Below are 14810 nucleotides of genomic sequence, written 5' to 3' on the forward strand. Positions count from 1 at the left end.
AGATGAAAACCAAATGAGGCTGAAGAAGACAAACATACTGGTGACGCACTTAGAGATGAGGACCAGGAGTTTCAAGCTCTGCACTGCAACCTCATTATCCTTATCCAGAGTCATGGAGATCATCCGCTCCTGCAACACAACCATGCACATTGTTAACAGGTAAGAGGAAGAAAGAAAGCCACTTTATTTTGTCATTGTACAGGTTACAATGAAATTTGTCTTCTGCATTGAACCCATCCTATTGTATAGGAGCAGTAGGCAGCTGCAGCACCCAGTTCTTCTTTCCATTGCCTTGCTCAGGGGCACAGGCAGGATTATTAACCCTAACATGCATGTCTTTTAAATGGTGGGAGGAAACCAGAGCACCTGGAGAAAACCCACACAGACACGGGAAAAACATGCAAACTCCACACAGAAAGGACCTGGGGTTCGAAACCAGGACCTTCTTGCTATGAGGAACAGTGCTAACCACTGGACCACCGTGCTGCCCCAATCATCAAGCACGTACACGCACACACACTCACTTCCATTTGCAGAGGATTTGGTGTTACCTTGAAGTGACAGGTGAACAGATCTAGTTTCAGGAGCAGCAGAGGATCTCCATACAGGCCCTGTAGACCCAACACACATTTCACACGCACATCCGGCACCTGAGAGACAACAGACAGTAACAGTCCACAAACATTAATCCAACCTAAGAACTGCACTGAGCTGTTTACATGAGTGCCAGGTCAGCGACATAAACCGTCTAGAAGAAGAGGTGTTTAGACCGTCTGAAAAACCTAACGGGCCTTTTATGAAACATAAGCATCCAAATTCTTTAGGAGAAATATGCTCTTTGATCATCCGGATATCTGTTGTTGTTGGAAAAGTGGGTATTTCTCTTCATCGTACCGGGAATTTTTCAAAATACATGAAAAATTTGAAAGCCTTTATATTGGGCATAGCTGCCTACATACAAAAAAAAAAACAAAACAAACAAAAACACACACAATCCTCTCATGCACTTGCGCACATGAAATGAAACGATGCATCATTTTCCCCAGCCACAGCAGTACAACACACGGAGAAAAAAAACACATATATCCAAAAACAACAACACATTTCCAAACTAACACATTTAAATCTAAACTAAAAAAAAAAAATTTAAAAAAAAATCACTGTCCAAGGGAATGAACGCCAGCCAGGAAGACTGTCAGAACTGCCGGTCTGCATGGGCTAGCAGTTAGCTTAGCCTGCCCCGCTTCCGCGTCCTGTCAGACCGCTGTCGGCGTTTCCTCTTCGGGCACAGCTCCAGGCAGGGCCGTGGTGGTCCCTGTACCCACAGGACGCCGCACACCAAGCTCTCCCAGCATCAACTGAAGACAAACTTAAACGCAGACGTGGACAAAGACACTGCATGGATGGTACTGGGTGAGGCTGCTGCAAACGTGAATTTGCACCACCATCTTCCCACACCGGAAGCATGATTTTTCCTTTCTCTCTCTCTTTTTTTTTAAATACTCTTCATTAAAATGAAGCATTTAAAGACAGTCTCAGTATCAGTTTCTGAGCAGCACAGACACGTGAAGAACAGTAGTTTAATTAAAATGAGAGGGCTTTTCTTGCGACACATACACACACATTACAACAGCTGTACTCACCAAGTTAGTTTACATGGCAGTTAGATTACAGTAACACAAGTGCGTCAGGGCAGATGCTCTGAGAGATGGTTGGAGATGCTGTTGTTTTACCTTGTCAAACATCATCCAGCCCAGGTACTTCAGGTAGCTGTCAGTGAGAAATTCAGAGCTGTAGCGCTTCATCCACACACCCAGCTCCTCCACACACATCGCACGGATTTCAGGAAACACATCGCTGCAGACACACACACACACACACACACGAGACACATGAGCCACCACAAAATGCTAAACAGCTGCATAGATATTAAACCCAAAGCTGACATGCCAATCAATTGTTTACAAAGAAATGATGGATGCAGCAATCCACTAAACAGTATTGAGCAGCCGTGTCCACTTGCTGTGACAGTCCACACCCGACAGTCCACATACGACGTATGATGGATAATGGTAGGTTAATAAAAAGAAAGAGCTAAAGGAAAGGGACCTGGTGAAAATGTGTTATTAGGGGAACTATAAAACAGAATCACATTTTACTGTTTTTTTTAACCCACCCTCCCCCTACCTTTCCCCCCCCCAAATTGTACTTTTTGGCCAATTAACCCACTTTTTTAAGTTGTCCCAGTCATTGCTCCACCCCTTCTGCACATCCAGGGTAGCAGACTACCACATGCCTCCTCCGATACATGTGGAGTCCCCAGCCACTTCTTTTCACCTGACAGTGAGGAGTTTCCCCAGGGGGACGTAGCATGTGGGAGGATCACGCTATTCCCCCCCAGTTCCCCCTGAACAGGTACCCCGACAAACCAGAGGAGGCGCTAAAGCAGCGACCAAGACACATACCCACATCTGGCTTCCCACCCGCAGACACCGCCAATTGTGTCTGTAGAGACGCCCGACCAAGCTGGAGGGTAACACGGGGATTCGAACCAGCGATCCCTGTGTTGGTAGGCAACTAAATAGACCGCCAGGCTACCTGGATGCCACGTTTTACAGTTTGAGTGAATAGAGGACAACACAATTTTTATTTCTTTCCTCAAACCCGAATCCCACCTTCAGAAATGTCCTCTATGGATTAAACTTTGCATAAAAAAAAACCCCACTTCAAATTTAATTTAAAAAAAAAAAGAAGAAAAATAGACACACTCCCATCTGTAAAATAAGGTCACTACATTTAGTTTAGTCTATTCACTGTGTTGATGGGACACTGAAGTTTAAACTGAAGCACAATATTGAGGGAGCGCCAACAGCACAACAGCAACAAAAGGAGGTGGGACTCTCACAAACAGTCAGTTATTGGAGGCACCACAACACGTACCGATATCGCTTGAGGAAAACTCCTTTGAAGAGAGCGTCCATCATGTTGTCTATCACCATCTTCTTCTCCTGCAGCTGAGACACATGGAGAGAAATCAACACAATGTAGAAACACAAGACTCACCGACTGAACTACATCCACACTACAAGGAGACACTTTACTGCCACTGTGCAGACACACAATGAAATTCCTTCTCTGCATTTAATCCCCCCGCTATACAAACACTGGGAGCAGTGGGCAGCTGCAGGGCAGAGCCCGGGGACCAACTCTGGTTCTTTGTCTCTGCCTTGCTCAGGGGCACAGACAGGAGTAACATAGATGCGTTTGATGTGGGAGGAAACCCACGCAGACACGGGGAGAACATGCAAACTACACACAGACAGGACCTGAGATGGCCTGGGGTTCGAACCCAGGACCTTCTTGCTGTGAGGCAACACGTGGTAATCCAAATGCCCTTCCAACACACACACACACACACACACACACACACACACACACACACACACACACACACACACACACACACACACACACACACACACACACGAAAAAGGTTTTTTTCCTTCATTGCTCTATTATCATGATTCTTATTAAGAATAGTTATGGTCTTACCTCAGCGATCTTCTTCTGCAGTCTGCCCTGTTGCATTGCGTTTTGCTTTCCACTGGTTTTGGTCTTCCCCACCTTATGAAGCTTCTGGCTGTTCTCCACACCAACACTCAGGTTCAAAGCCACATTTACCAGAGAGCTCAGCAGCTTGACAGCTGGGAAGGAAGTTGAAACAACACACAGGGTAGTTATGTGTGTGTGTGTGTGTGTGTGTTAAAGCTAATATTGATGAGGAAATACACCACCGCCTCAGCTGTGCCAGTGGGGTTTTCTCAAGACTGAGGAAAAGGGTCTTTGAAAACCGCGACCTCCAGACCAGAACGAAAATTATGGTCTACAAAGCGGTAGTGTTGCCCACCCTACGGTATGGATGAGAATCCTGGACCACATACAGCAGGCACCTGAAGGCACTAGAGGCACATCATCAGAGGTGCCTCCGAAAGATCCTCAAGATCACCTGGGAAGATAGATGCACCAACACCAGCGTCCTGGAGGAGGCTAACATTCCCGCTATCACTGCCACCATTGCTCAACACCGGCTCAGATGGACTGGCCATGTCATCCGTATGCCTGACTCTCGCCTTCCAAAACAAGTCCTATACTCTCAGCTTCTCACAGGACAACGTGCCCCGGGTGGTCAAAAGAAAAGGTATAAGGATAACATCAAAACGAACATCAAAAAATGCCACATAGACCCTAAGACCTGGGAAGACACAGCAACCAACAGGGCGACCTGGAGAAAACTTGTCCGGGAAGGAGCTGCACTTTATAATAATGATCTCCGACGTGCTGCAGAAGACAAGCGCAGACTCAGAAAGGAGGGAGTTTCCACCAAAAAGGCCAAAACCAATCCCACAATTACCACCGCCCACCCCTGCCCACACTGCACCAAAATATGCGGCTCCAGGATTAGCCTCTTCGCCCACCTGAAGACCCACAAGGACCAAGAAGGAGGACAGTCATACTCGACCCCGAGTGACCGCCGATGATGATGATGATGTGTGTGTGTGTGTGTGTGTGTGTGTGTGTGTGTGTGTTCTCTGCCCTTACCAGCCAGCGTGCAGGTGTGTCTGAAGGCTCGTATGTAGGAATCGGACAGTTCGACGAGCAGAGAAATGAGGCCGTTCATCAGGTAACTGTCAAAGATGACGCTGTACTGACACCGAGACACTAACACCGACACAAAGTCACAGAACTCCGAGTGGAACCAGCGGCCGTACGGGCCAGACTGGATCAGAGGATACTCCACACTGCCCTACAGAGAAACACGGCAGGAGGATGGATTAGGGTCATTATTACATCTGAGGAGCAGCCGTAATAACTGTTTCATATTGGCTATAGGTCCTATCCGAGTAGCTTGTTATTCTGGGTAAAACCAACATCCAGACTGACTCGTCTCTGGTCTCACTGGGTGCTTGTAAATCCATTTAGAAACAGCTGGATTTGGACACATCTGGATGTCAATGTTTTATCCAAATTATTTGCTCTGCACTCCCCTTTCATTTTAAATTCTGTTCATTGTGTATCTGCAAACATGTTGAATGCGATGCTGCTCGTCTGGCTCGAGACACTCTCGGTAAAATACTTTGTCAACCGTCTTAAATAAAAATAAGAAAAAAATCCACTGGTTAACGTGAATGTAAATAAAGACTATGAGCAACACAACACTGACCATGTCCATAGGCCATGTGACTGTCAAGATCCACGGAAAGGCCAAAAACTTCTTATACTGCAGACCAGCCCTCTGAAAAAACAAACACATATGTGTGTGTGTGTATATATATATGTATATATAAAACTTTGTTTAAAGAAACACTCAACATTAGGGAAAGTGCTCAACAAATAAGGAGCATGTATAAGGTGTATGTATATATATATATATATATATATATATATACACACACACACACACACACACACACACACACTATATACAGTGGCTTGCAAAAGTATTCATACCCCTTGAACTTTTCCACATTTTGTCACGTTACGACCACAAACATAAATATATTTTATTGGAATTTTATGTGAAAGACCAACACAAAGTGGCACACAATTGTGAAGTACAAAGAAAATTATACATGATTTTAATTTTTTTTTGCAAATAAAAAACTGAAAAGTGCGGTGTGCAAAAGTATTCAGCCCTCTTTTCTCTGAGTGCAACCAATTGCCTTCAGAAGTTGCCTGATGATTGCTGAATGATCGAATGTTGACCTCATGATTAAATAGAGTCAACCTGTGTGTAGTCTAATCTCAGTACAAATACAGCTGTTCTGTGACGGCCTCAGAGGTTTGTTAAGAGAATATTGGGGAGCAAACTGCATCATGAAGTCCAAGGAACACACCAGACAGGTCAGGGATAAAGTTGTGGAGAAGTTTAAAGCAGGGTTAGGCTATAAAAAGATTTCCCAAGCTTTGAACATCTCACGGAGCACTGTTCAATCCATCATCCGGAAATGGAAAGAATATGGCACAACTGCAAACCTACCAAGACACGGCCGTCCACCTAAACTTACAGGCCGAACAAGGAGAGCACTGATCAGAGATGCAGCTAAGAGGCCCATGGTGACTCTGGACGAACTGCAGAGATCCACAGCTCAGCTGGGGGAATCTGTCCACAGGACAACTATTGGTCCTGCACTGCACAAATCTGGCCTTTATGGAAGAGTGGCAAGAAGAAAGCCATTGTTAAAAGAAAACCATAAGAAGACCCGTTTGCAGTTTGCCAGAAGCCATGTGGGGGAAACAGCAAACATGTGGAAGAAGGTGCTCTGGTCAGACGAGACCAAAATTGAACTTTTTGGCCTAAATGCAAAACGCTATGTGTGGCGGAAAACTAACACTGCACATCACTCTGAACACACCATCCCCACTGTCAAACATGGTGGTGGCAGCATCATGCTCTGGGGGTGCTTCTCTTCAGCAGGGACAGGGAAGATGGTCAGAGTTGATGGGAAGAAGGATGGAGCCAAATACAGGGCAATCTTGGAAGAAAACCTGTTGGAGTCTACAAAAGACTTGAGACTGGGGCGGAGGTTCACCTTCCAGCAGGACAACGACCCTAAACATAAAGCCAGGGCTACAATGGACTGGTTTAAAACAAAACATATTCATGTGTTAGAATGGCCCAGTCAAAGTCCAGACCTAAATCCAATTGAGAATCTGTGGCAAGATCTGAAAATTGCCGTTCACAAACGCTCTCCATCTAATCTGACTGAGCTTGAGCTGTTTTGCAAAGAAGAATGGGCAAAGATTTCAGTCCCTAGATGTGCAAAGCTGGTAGAGACATACCCCAAAAGACTTGCAACTGTAATTGCAGCAAAAGGCGGTTCCACAAAGTATTGACTCAGGGGGGCTGAATACTTTCGCACACTGCACATTTCAGTTTTTTATTTGTAAAAATGTTTTAAAAACATGTATAATTTTCTTTGTACTTCACAATTGTGTACCACTTTGTGTTGGTCTTTCACATAAAATTCCAACGAAATATATTTATTTTTGTGGTCAAAATATGACAAAATGTGGAAAAGTTCAAGGGGTATGAATACTTTTGCAAGCCACTGTATACATACATACATACGCGTGCACACACACACACACACACACACACACACACACACACACACACACACACACACACACACACACACACACACAGTGCTTACCTGTCAGAAATAACATGAGTGAAGTAGAGGAAGAAAAATGAATGGATGACAGTTGAAGAACTTCTCACCTCATCCAGTTCCTCAACCATTTTGCTCATGACCTCATTGTCGGCTCTGTTCTGACACATTTCTGCCGTGACCACCCCTGGAAGAGAAGGCAGGTAAACACAAACCCAACTCCGTCTTTGTGTATATATTATTACACACATGCCTGGTGCATGTGTGTAATAAGTATGTCCTTGCCTTTGCACCCGGAGCACTGGATAAAGAAGCTGATAAGATCGAGAATAGCCGTGTCTCTGTCTGTCTTATACGCCTCGATCCAGTCATCCACCACCGCCTACACACACACACACACACACATCACATCGTGAGTGAGATAGCAGCCAAATAAGTTAGAAGAAGGCAGGTAGTGTTGAATTTGAAGACGTGAAGTTGTTGTGCTTAACAAGCAGATGTGACAGAAGACCATTACCAACAGATAGTACAACATCGTAAATAAAACTCAGGTTAATGTTCTAAATTGTGGCCACTACCATTGGCCAATTAGCCAGTGGTAGTGACTATAATGTGAATTCCTGGATATTAAATGTTGGTCTGCAATTTTCTGTAGAGGTCCCAGTAATATTTATTGTTAAAGTATACTGAAGTAGTCCATCACATGACATGGTTAAGCTACGTTCAGGTTAAAAAAATAAAAAGTTATAAACGCAGTTGCAAGAACAATACTTTCCACTAATATCTTGGGATGTTTGATTAGAAAGAGAATTTAATTTTAAGTATACCTATTGTCTGTTATCTCCCCCTCCTCTTTCACCCGTTTCTATCTGCGGATGTCTCTCGTTTTTCTAAGACTCACCCTGTACGGCCGCTGATAGCACCATGAACCGCTATCTGCCCCGTCTCAAGGTCCGATTCACTGCACTAATAATATGACAGTGCAAACACATCCATAAAGGTTTGCAGCTGTGTGCAATTTGCCCTTGTTTTTCGTCTGATTGCAATTATCCATGTGGTAAAGTATAAACGGTGGCTTTGCGCCAAAAACACCGTAGGCAGTTTCAATGTCACCCTTGTTGTTTGACCCAGCAACCTGTATCTGCAAATGATTTCGGGCTCACTTAAATCAAAAAGGGATATTTCCTTCGAAATATCCGCTCATGAGCACACCTGGCATGAAGATGCCTTCTCCTGGCTGCAATCACTGCTGCCATGATCACTGGAAAGTCTGGTGTGACACCTCTTACAAATGCACTTCAGTTACCGCCAACTCTCTGAAGACGAAAATGAATTTCACCCTTACTGTGTCTGGCTATCAGCGCTGGCGTTTTTGAATTGGACTTTTTTTTTTTTTGCAATGAGGCTCATTTGCATAGAAAGGGGCCAATTTTGCACCAAATGTGTGCACATTACCCAATGTAAATACATGAAAACAGCACCGGGGCACCGAGACACTATTTGCTGGGCAGCGCAGTCAGGGGTGCATTTCACCCTTTGTGGGTGCTTTGAAAATTAAACGGTTTCTTTTTGTTTTATTTGTGCAAGTTTAGCACACAACCCTTTTGTGAATTTTCCAGTGAGTGTTTTGCCAGGATGATTGTTATTTGGGGCTTTTGTTATTTTGCGCTCTCCCTCATGCATCTCGGCGCTTGGCCGACCAATTGTAACATCAGTGACATTGTTGATCACCTGATCCCAGTTGTGTAACTTGAGGACTCAGTCACATTAACATGGTCACTCAGTCAGTCAGTGACACTCGCGTTTGTAGGACTGGCCCACTGGCCGGGTCCAGCCAAAAAACTGGTGTCCATGAGAAAAGACAGTGTACCTGCATGGCACTTTTGCCCATGGTGACCACCTCAAACAGGGTGACAGCCGCGACCGGCCTCCGTTTCCCACGGCCGCCTCCTGTTTGGTTACCGTTGCCTCGGCAGGCCTTGGCATGGCTGCGCTTTACGTTCTCCGAGCCCTCACGAGCCCGTTTCTTCCCTCTCTGCGGTTCCAGGAGGCGAAAATATAAAAAGGGATAAAGACACAGAGGTTATCTAGATCAGCACAAACAAAATGGACGAGCCAGATTTCTTCAAAAAGACAAAATAATACAAAATTATTTTTCTCTGTTAGGGCTCGGATTAAAGTTTGATTCAGCTGTCCCCTTTCCCTCGCATCAAGTTAAGATTTTTGTTTAGTATCAAACATTTTTATTGGGAGTGAGGAAGGAGGACAGGATTAGGAACGAGTATATTGGAGGGACAGCTCAGGTTGGTTTGGAGACAAAGCAAGAGAGGCAAGATTGAGGTGGTTTGGACATGTGTGGAGGGGAGATGCTGGGTATATTGGGAGAAGGAGGCTGAATGTGGAGCTGCCAGGGAGGAGGAAAAGAGGAAGGCCAAAGAGGAGGTTTATGGATGGGGTGAGGGAGGACATGCAGGTGGCTGGTGTGACAGAGGAAGATGCAGAGGACAGGAAGAGATGGAAACAGATGATCTGCTGTGGCGCCCCCTAACGGGAGCAGCCAAAAGTAGCAGTACCAATACTACTAGTAGTAGCAGTTTAGTATCGAATATCCCGACAGAATAGTTTATGCATTTATTTTACATGTTGCCTTAAATCCGCCATCTTGGATGGGGCCTTCCTCAAGAGGAAAAGCTTCCCAAAACCCTGAACGTCAAACATTTCATCTCATCAGCAGAAAGGACTTACCACACTCTTCTGTCTGTTCTCATTTCCAGACTCATCTCCTGAATGACAGACAGCTCCAGAGCAGTTCACCTGCATGCCAGCGTTTACACTAAGAAAAAAACCAATGTGTGCTATTAGTTTAAACCAGGGGTGGGCAATCTTATCCAGAAAGGGTCGGTGTAGGTGAAGGTTTTTTTCCAACCAAGCAGTTACACACCTGTGTCTCCTAATCAAGTTCCTCAGCAAAGACGCTACTGGTTAATTAGTGGGATCAGGTGTGTAACTGCTTGGTTGGAACAAAAACCTTTGCCCACACTGGCCCTTTCTGGATAAAATTGCCCACCCCTGGTTTAAATACACAAGTGGAATCTATATCTAAAAACACAGTATGACAGTGATACATAGAAATTATTATAACGTGCATGGATAAGTAGACACGTTGGCCATTGGCTAACGGGTGGGATCCTTTAGTCGACTGGTTAACGTTGTCGCTTGCGGTGTGGGACACTCGAGTTCGCGTCCTGGCCGTGGCGGTCCCGGGCTGCCCCCTTAGTTCCCTACATTATTTCCCATCCTCTGACAGAATTCACAGCCAGGAAAAAACAAAAACAAAACTTACTTGCGGTCTGAGGGCGTTGTGTCAGCTGAAGCTGTGGGCTCTGGTATCATGGCCTTCGGTTCAGATCATTATACAGATGTGTGTTTCTAGCTGTCAACGTGTAGCCAGTGTTTTGCCTGGGAGCTATAGGAATATTCACCAAGGTTAAAAGAAGTATGAGGTGAACTCAATAGAAATAATATATCAGCATATAGCCAATAACTGAGATCACTGAATGCTGACAATATGATTTTTGAGGTGGGGGAAAATAAAACGGTAGGCATGAAGAAAATTATTTTACATTTGTTACTTTTGCAAATACTACATTCACATCTGATGGAAACCACATGACACACGTGTCTAATCTGTATAGAGTCCCTGCCAGGTGGATGTGAAATCTAGGTGCTATAGTAGTCTGTGGGATGGAGCTCTTTACATGTTGGGGACACCCGCAACTGGATTAAAAAAAACAAAAACAAAAACAAAACATTCTGTAAACATATCCTGCCGTAATCTGTGCACAGATTAAAGGGAAAGAACGAAAGAAGAGGTAATTTTAAAGCGCCCAGGATCCGGAGGTGCAGAGACAGACAGATGAGTCGGGGCTCTCGTAGATGATGTAAAATGTAGAGCAACTTCTTGACCAAAGGCAAAACCCAAATAAACGTCTGGCTATTTGGTCAACAGAACGTATAACTGCTACTGAAAACCGAGCTTTCCTCCACCCTTGCGGTGGCATGTCAAGCTGTGCGGAGGAACGACGCGTGGACAAAACTTTCCACACAAACTGACTTACGTTTCAATCGCAATCGCAAGCACAAGACGACGTTTCTGTACTGCTCCACCTCGACCTGACAATCCTCATCCCGACCATCCGGACACGTTCAGTATGTCCACCGGTCTGTTATTCATCGGACACATTGTATCCATGACGGTCCTCACCCGGAAGTTAGCCGAACCTGCTATTGGCTCACTTTGACGTAATCTCAAACTGCATTGCCTGATTGGTTCACCAGAACATCTTTCAGGCATTTGTACCGCCCCCCCCCCCCCCCAACCCTGTCCGGCCTGTTTCGGTACAACAATACACAATACAACAATACCACAAAATAACAATGATACAATACAAACTTCCATGACAAACCTGACCGTTAGTTACGCCAAGATGATGTCGTCTTGTATCAAAGAGAACTCGGGAAGACACTACTCATACGTTGGTTTGTTTTTTTTTTGTTGACATCTTTATTGACAATAAAATTCACATACAAACAAAAAAAGTTATCAATACAGATAAAACATCAGAGCCAGGGGGGACCTTTTAAGGGAAGACATTAACACATTACTCATAAACGCTTTTTTTTTACCTTTATTGACTGATAGACAACAAATTGTACACACTAAATGATAGAGCTATAGAAAATGTAACATGGTTACTGGTTGACATGTCACAATCTTAAAACATGAATGACTACAATGTAAACAAACATGCTAGGGGGTAGGCCAAATAAAAAATAAAAATAATAAAAAGGAAAAGAAAAGAAAAACATTTAAGACACAACAGCCAAGATCACAATTCATTTACATATATATTGTACAGTGAACAAATGCCATTACAGTTTGGGGGGTCTTTTATTGGCACTAGAATTAATACTTTCTGTTTACTGTTCAAAACCTGTATATATATATATATATATATATATATATATATATATATATAAAGGGGGTCTTTGGTTTGTAAACTTGCACGTGTATTTTTATGTAGAATTTAGCTAGAATAATCAATAGATTTATGATATATGCATTTTCCTCTCATTTATTTGTCATAGGCAAAGAATTCGAAAATAATACACTCATAAAACAATGCAAAATCCATGTATAAGGTGTCGCTAATAAAATCTGAAACGTCTTTCCATAGTCTTAGAATAATGACAATGCCAAAAAAAAGATAGGACACCGTTTCTGGATGAGCTGAGCAAAAAGAACAATTTATATTTATATCAGCCTTGAATTTCTTGAGAAAATGCTTTGCAGGGTAAAATTTATGTAAGATTTTAAAGGAAACCTCTCTTATCTTATCAGTAATAAAGTATTTGTGAGTCAATGACGACACTTTTGACCAAGGAATATTCTTAGCAAAGTTGCTCCAATAAGTAGTGACACAAGGCTTCGTGACAACCTCGCTATGAAACAAAGAGCAAATAGCTTTGTTATTATTCTTGCAGGATGGTGAGAAACACATTTTCCCACAAGGGGAATCAGCAGGTTTAACCAAAGAAACATCTTCTTGAACCAAACCCTTGCACAAAATTACAGAACCATTAGGAGTAGCCCCCATCCTCAGAGCAAATTCCTTAATTTTGACAGGAAAATTCATTGTAGTTCATAAGACGGCCTTCCGAGGTAATCAGACACCAAAGAGATGTTTTTTGTCAAACCAATTCTTAAGAAATGTGCTCATATTTTTATATGAGATATCCCCATTATTCCAGATATAATAATGTTGTGGTGAGAAATTGTGCTTGTGAATTAATTTCCACATCAATCAAGCCTGTTTGTGAAAATTTGACAGTTTAACTGGTATTTTATTTATTTTATAATTGCATACCAATAGGAAGGGTAGCTCTTCAATTTAGTGAAAAACAAATTTGGGGATGAAGTTCCACACGGGGGAGTCATTTTTCAAAAAATAAAATAAAAGATGCTTTAACTAGTTAATCTTAAACACATTGTTAAAGGTAAAGACGTCTCTGGTTGTCATTTCCAATGTGTGGTAAGTATAGTGTAGCGACCCTGTACTATTGGGAGTGCTGATTGGCGGAGTCAGTCTGTCATCCCTATGCTCCCTCTGTAATTTTAAATATTTAAACGTTGCTAAATATTTATTTTGTATTTTGTAATTTAATATTTAAAACAAATATTTAAATGTCTTCTTTCAAGGGTTAGATTTATAAATTAACTCTTTCCAAAGAAAGGGTTTATTTATACTACCAGATTTCTAAATCTGTGGGGGAAAAAAAATAAGGCCTGTGAAAATGTTCCTATTCAAGTTTACAAATGGCACCCATAAAAAGATGATCAATGACAAATCTGCAAAGGTCTTGCCAGAATTTCTTGGTGTGAGAACAGTGCCAAAACTGGTGTAACACTGTTTCTGGCTGTTCATCACAGAAAGAACAGTCTGTGTTTACAATTCTTTTACATTTCTGCATGTAGTGATTAGGTACTTATGTGGAAGCATCCAGACATTACATTACATTACATTACATTACAGTCATTTAGCCGACACTTTTATCCAAAGCGACTTACAATAAGTGCATTTAACGTAGGAAATCAGGAGAGCTACTAGTCATCAGAGGTCATAAGTGCATCTAAACAAGCATCTAAGAGTGGGTCAGCATCCAGACCTTCTTCCACTGAATGTCATTTAAAAACCGGTTCCAGTATGCCGTGACATATGGGATAGAGACAACACCTCTTTGAAATAGGGCACATATGACTATTATTATTTTGGGGATGCAATGAAAAGCAAATCTTACCTAATGGTGAGTCAGCTGGATCAGGGAGAGTAGGGTATCTGGGTGCAGGATTAGATACATTTCTGAAAGGCATTAGGGATCCAGTTGGAATGGCATCAAAAACTATTGCAAATCCCTCGGGGATAAAAATTCTCTGTAAGAGAGTAAAAGCCTCTCTCTGCTGAACAGTTGGCCCACCAGCAGAATATGGTTTTGTACCCATTTTTCTAAGAAAAGTAATTTGTTCTTTAAAAAAATATGTCTCTATTATTCCAAATAATATGAGTATGTGGTGAAAAGTTGTGCTTATCAAGGACTGTACTACATGTAGACAAAACGATAAGTCAGTTGTAATTCACATGCTCCACTCCATCCTTACCTGCTGCTGCATGGGGAAAGGTCTCGATTGACATTGTTGGTCCTTTTGAAACTACACCAAGAGACTGTAGGTTTGCAATTACTTTTGTGAATTACTTCAGCAATTGGCCAGAAATAGCTTTTGTCACACATTTCAATACTGCAACAATCGTTCGGTTCCTAACAGCATCTTCCTGTGAGAAGGAAATCCAGGAGAACTAGTGAGTGATAATGGAACCCAGTTTACCTCTGCTGAGTTCAAGGACTTTATCAAACAAAAGAAATCGTGCACCGGAAATCATCTGTATATTACCCCCTTGCTAATAGAGAAGCCGGAAGGTTCAACAGGGTGCTGAAAGACTGTCTGCAGACAGGCTCAATACAAGGAACACCATGGAAGCCATTCTCAAGATCCTTTCTTATGGATTACAGAGCAACCCCTCA

The 14810-nt window shown here is 42.9% G+C and overlaps 1 protein-coding gene across 1 annotated transcript in view; it reads right to left on the minus strand.

Moving 5' to 3' along the window:
• The window catches only part of si:ch211-269e2.1 (cohesin subunit SA-2), a 28199-nt gene extending 16774 nt beyond the window's left edge, over positions 1 to 11425 (minus strand). Inside the window, exons 1-13 of the mRNA XM_056289603.1 lie at positions 11291 to 11425; positions 10516 to 10638; positions 9918 to 10005; positions 9043 to 9207; positions 7458 to 7554; positions 7283 to 7359; positions 5222 to 5293; positions 4600 to 4804; positions 3553 to 3704; positions 2941 to 3014; positions 1734 to 1857; positions 552 to 650; positions 50 to 129 (exon numbers count right to left, since the gene is read on the minus strand). Coding sequence (XP_056145578.1) covers positions 50 to 129; positions 552 to 650; positions 1734 to 1857; positions 2941 to 3014; positions 3553 to 3704; positions 4600 to 4804; positions 5222 to 5293; positions 7283 to 7359; positions 7458 to 7554; positions 9043 to 9207; positions 9918 to 10005; positions 10516 to 10565 — 1283 coding nt within the window. The 5' untranslated portion in view covers positions 10566 to 10638; positions 11291 to 11425. The remainder of the gene's footprint in view (positions 1 to 49; positions 130 to 551; positions 651 to 1733; positions 1858 to 2940; positions 3015 to 3552; positions 3705 to 4599; positions 4805 to 5221; positions 5294 to 7282; positions 7360 to 7457; positions 7555 to 9042; positions 9208 to 9917; positions 10006 to 10515; positions 10639 to 11290) is intronic.
• Between the last annotated feature and the right edge of the window lie 3385 nt (positions 11426 to 14810).

Source organism: Lampris incognitus, chromosome 11 (assembly GCF_029633865.1).
Source record: "Lampris incognitus isolate fLamInc1 chromosome 11, fLamInc1.hap2, whole genome shotgun sequence".
Taxonomy (NCBI): Eukaryota; Metazoa; Chordata; class Actinopteri; order Lampriformes; family Lampridae; genus Lampris; species Lampris incognitus.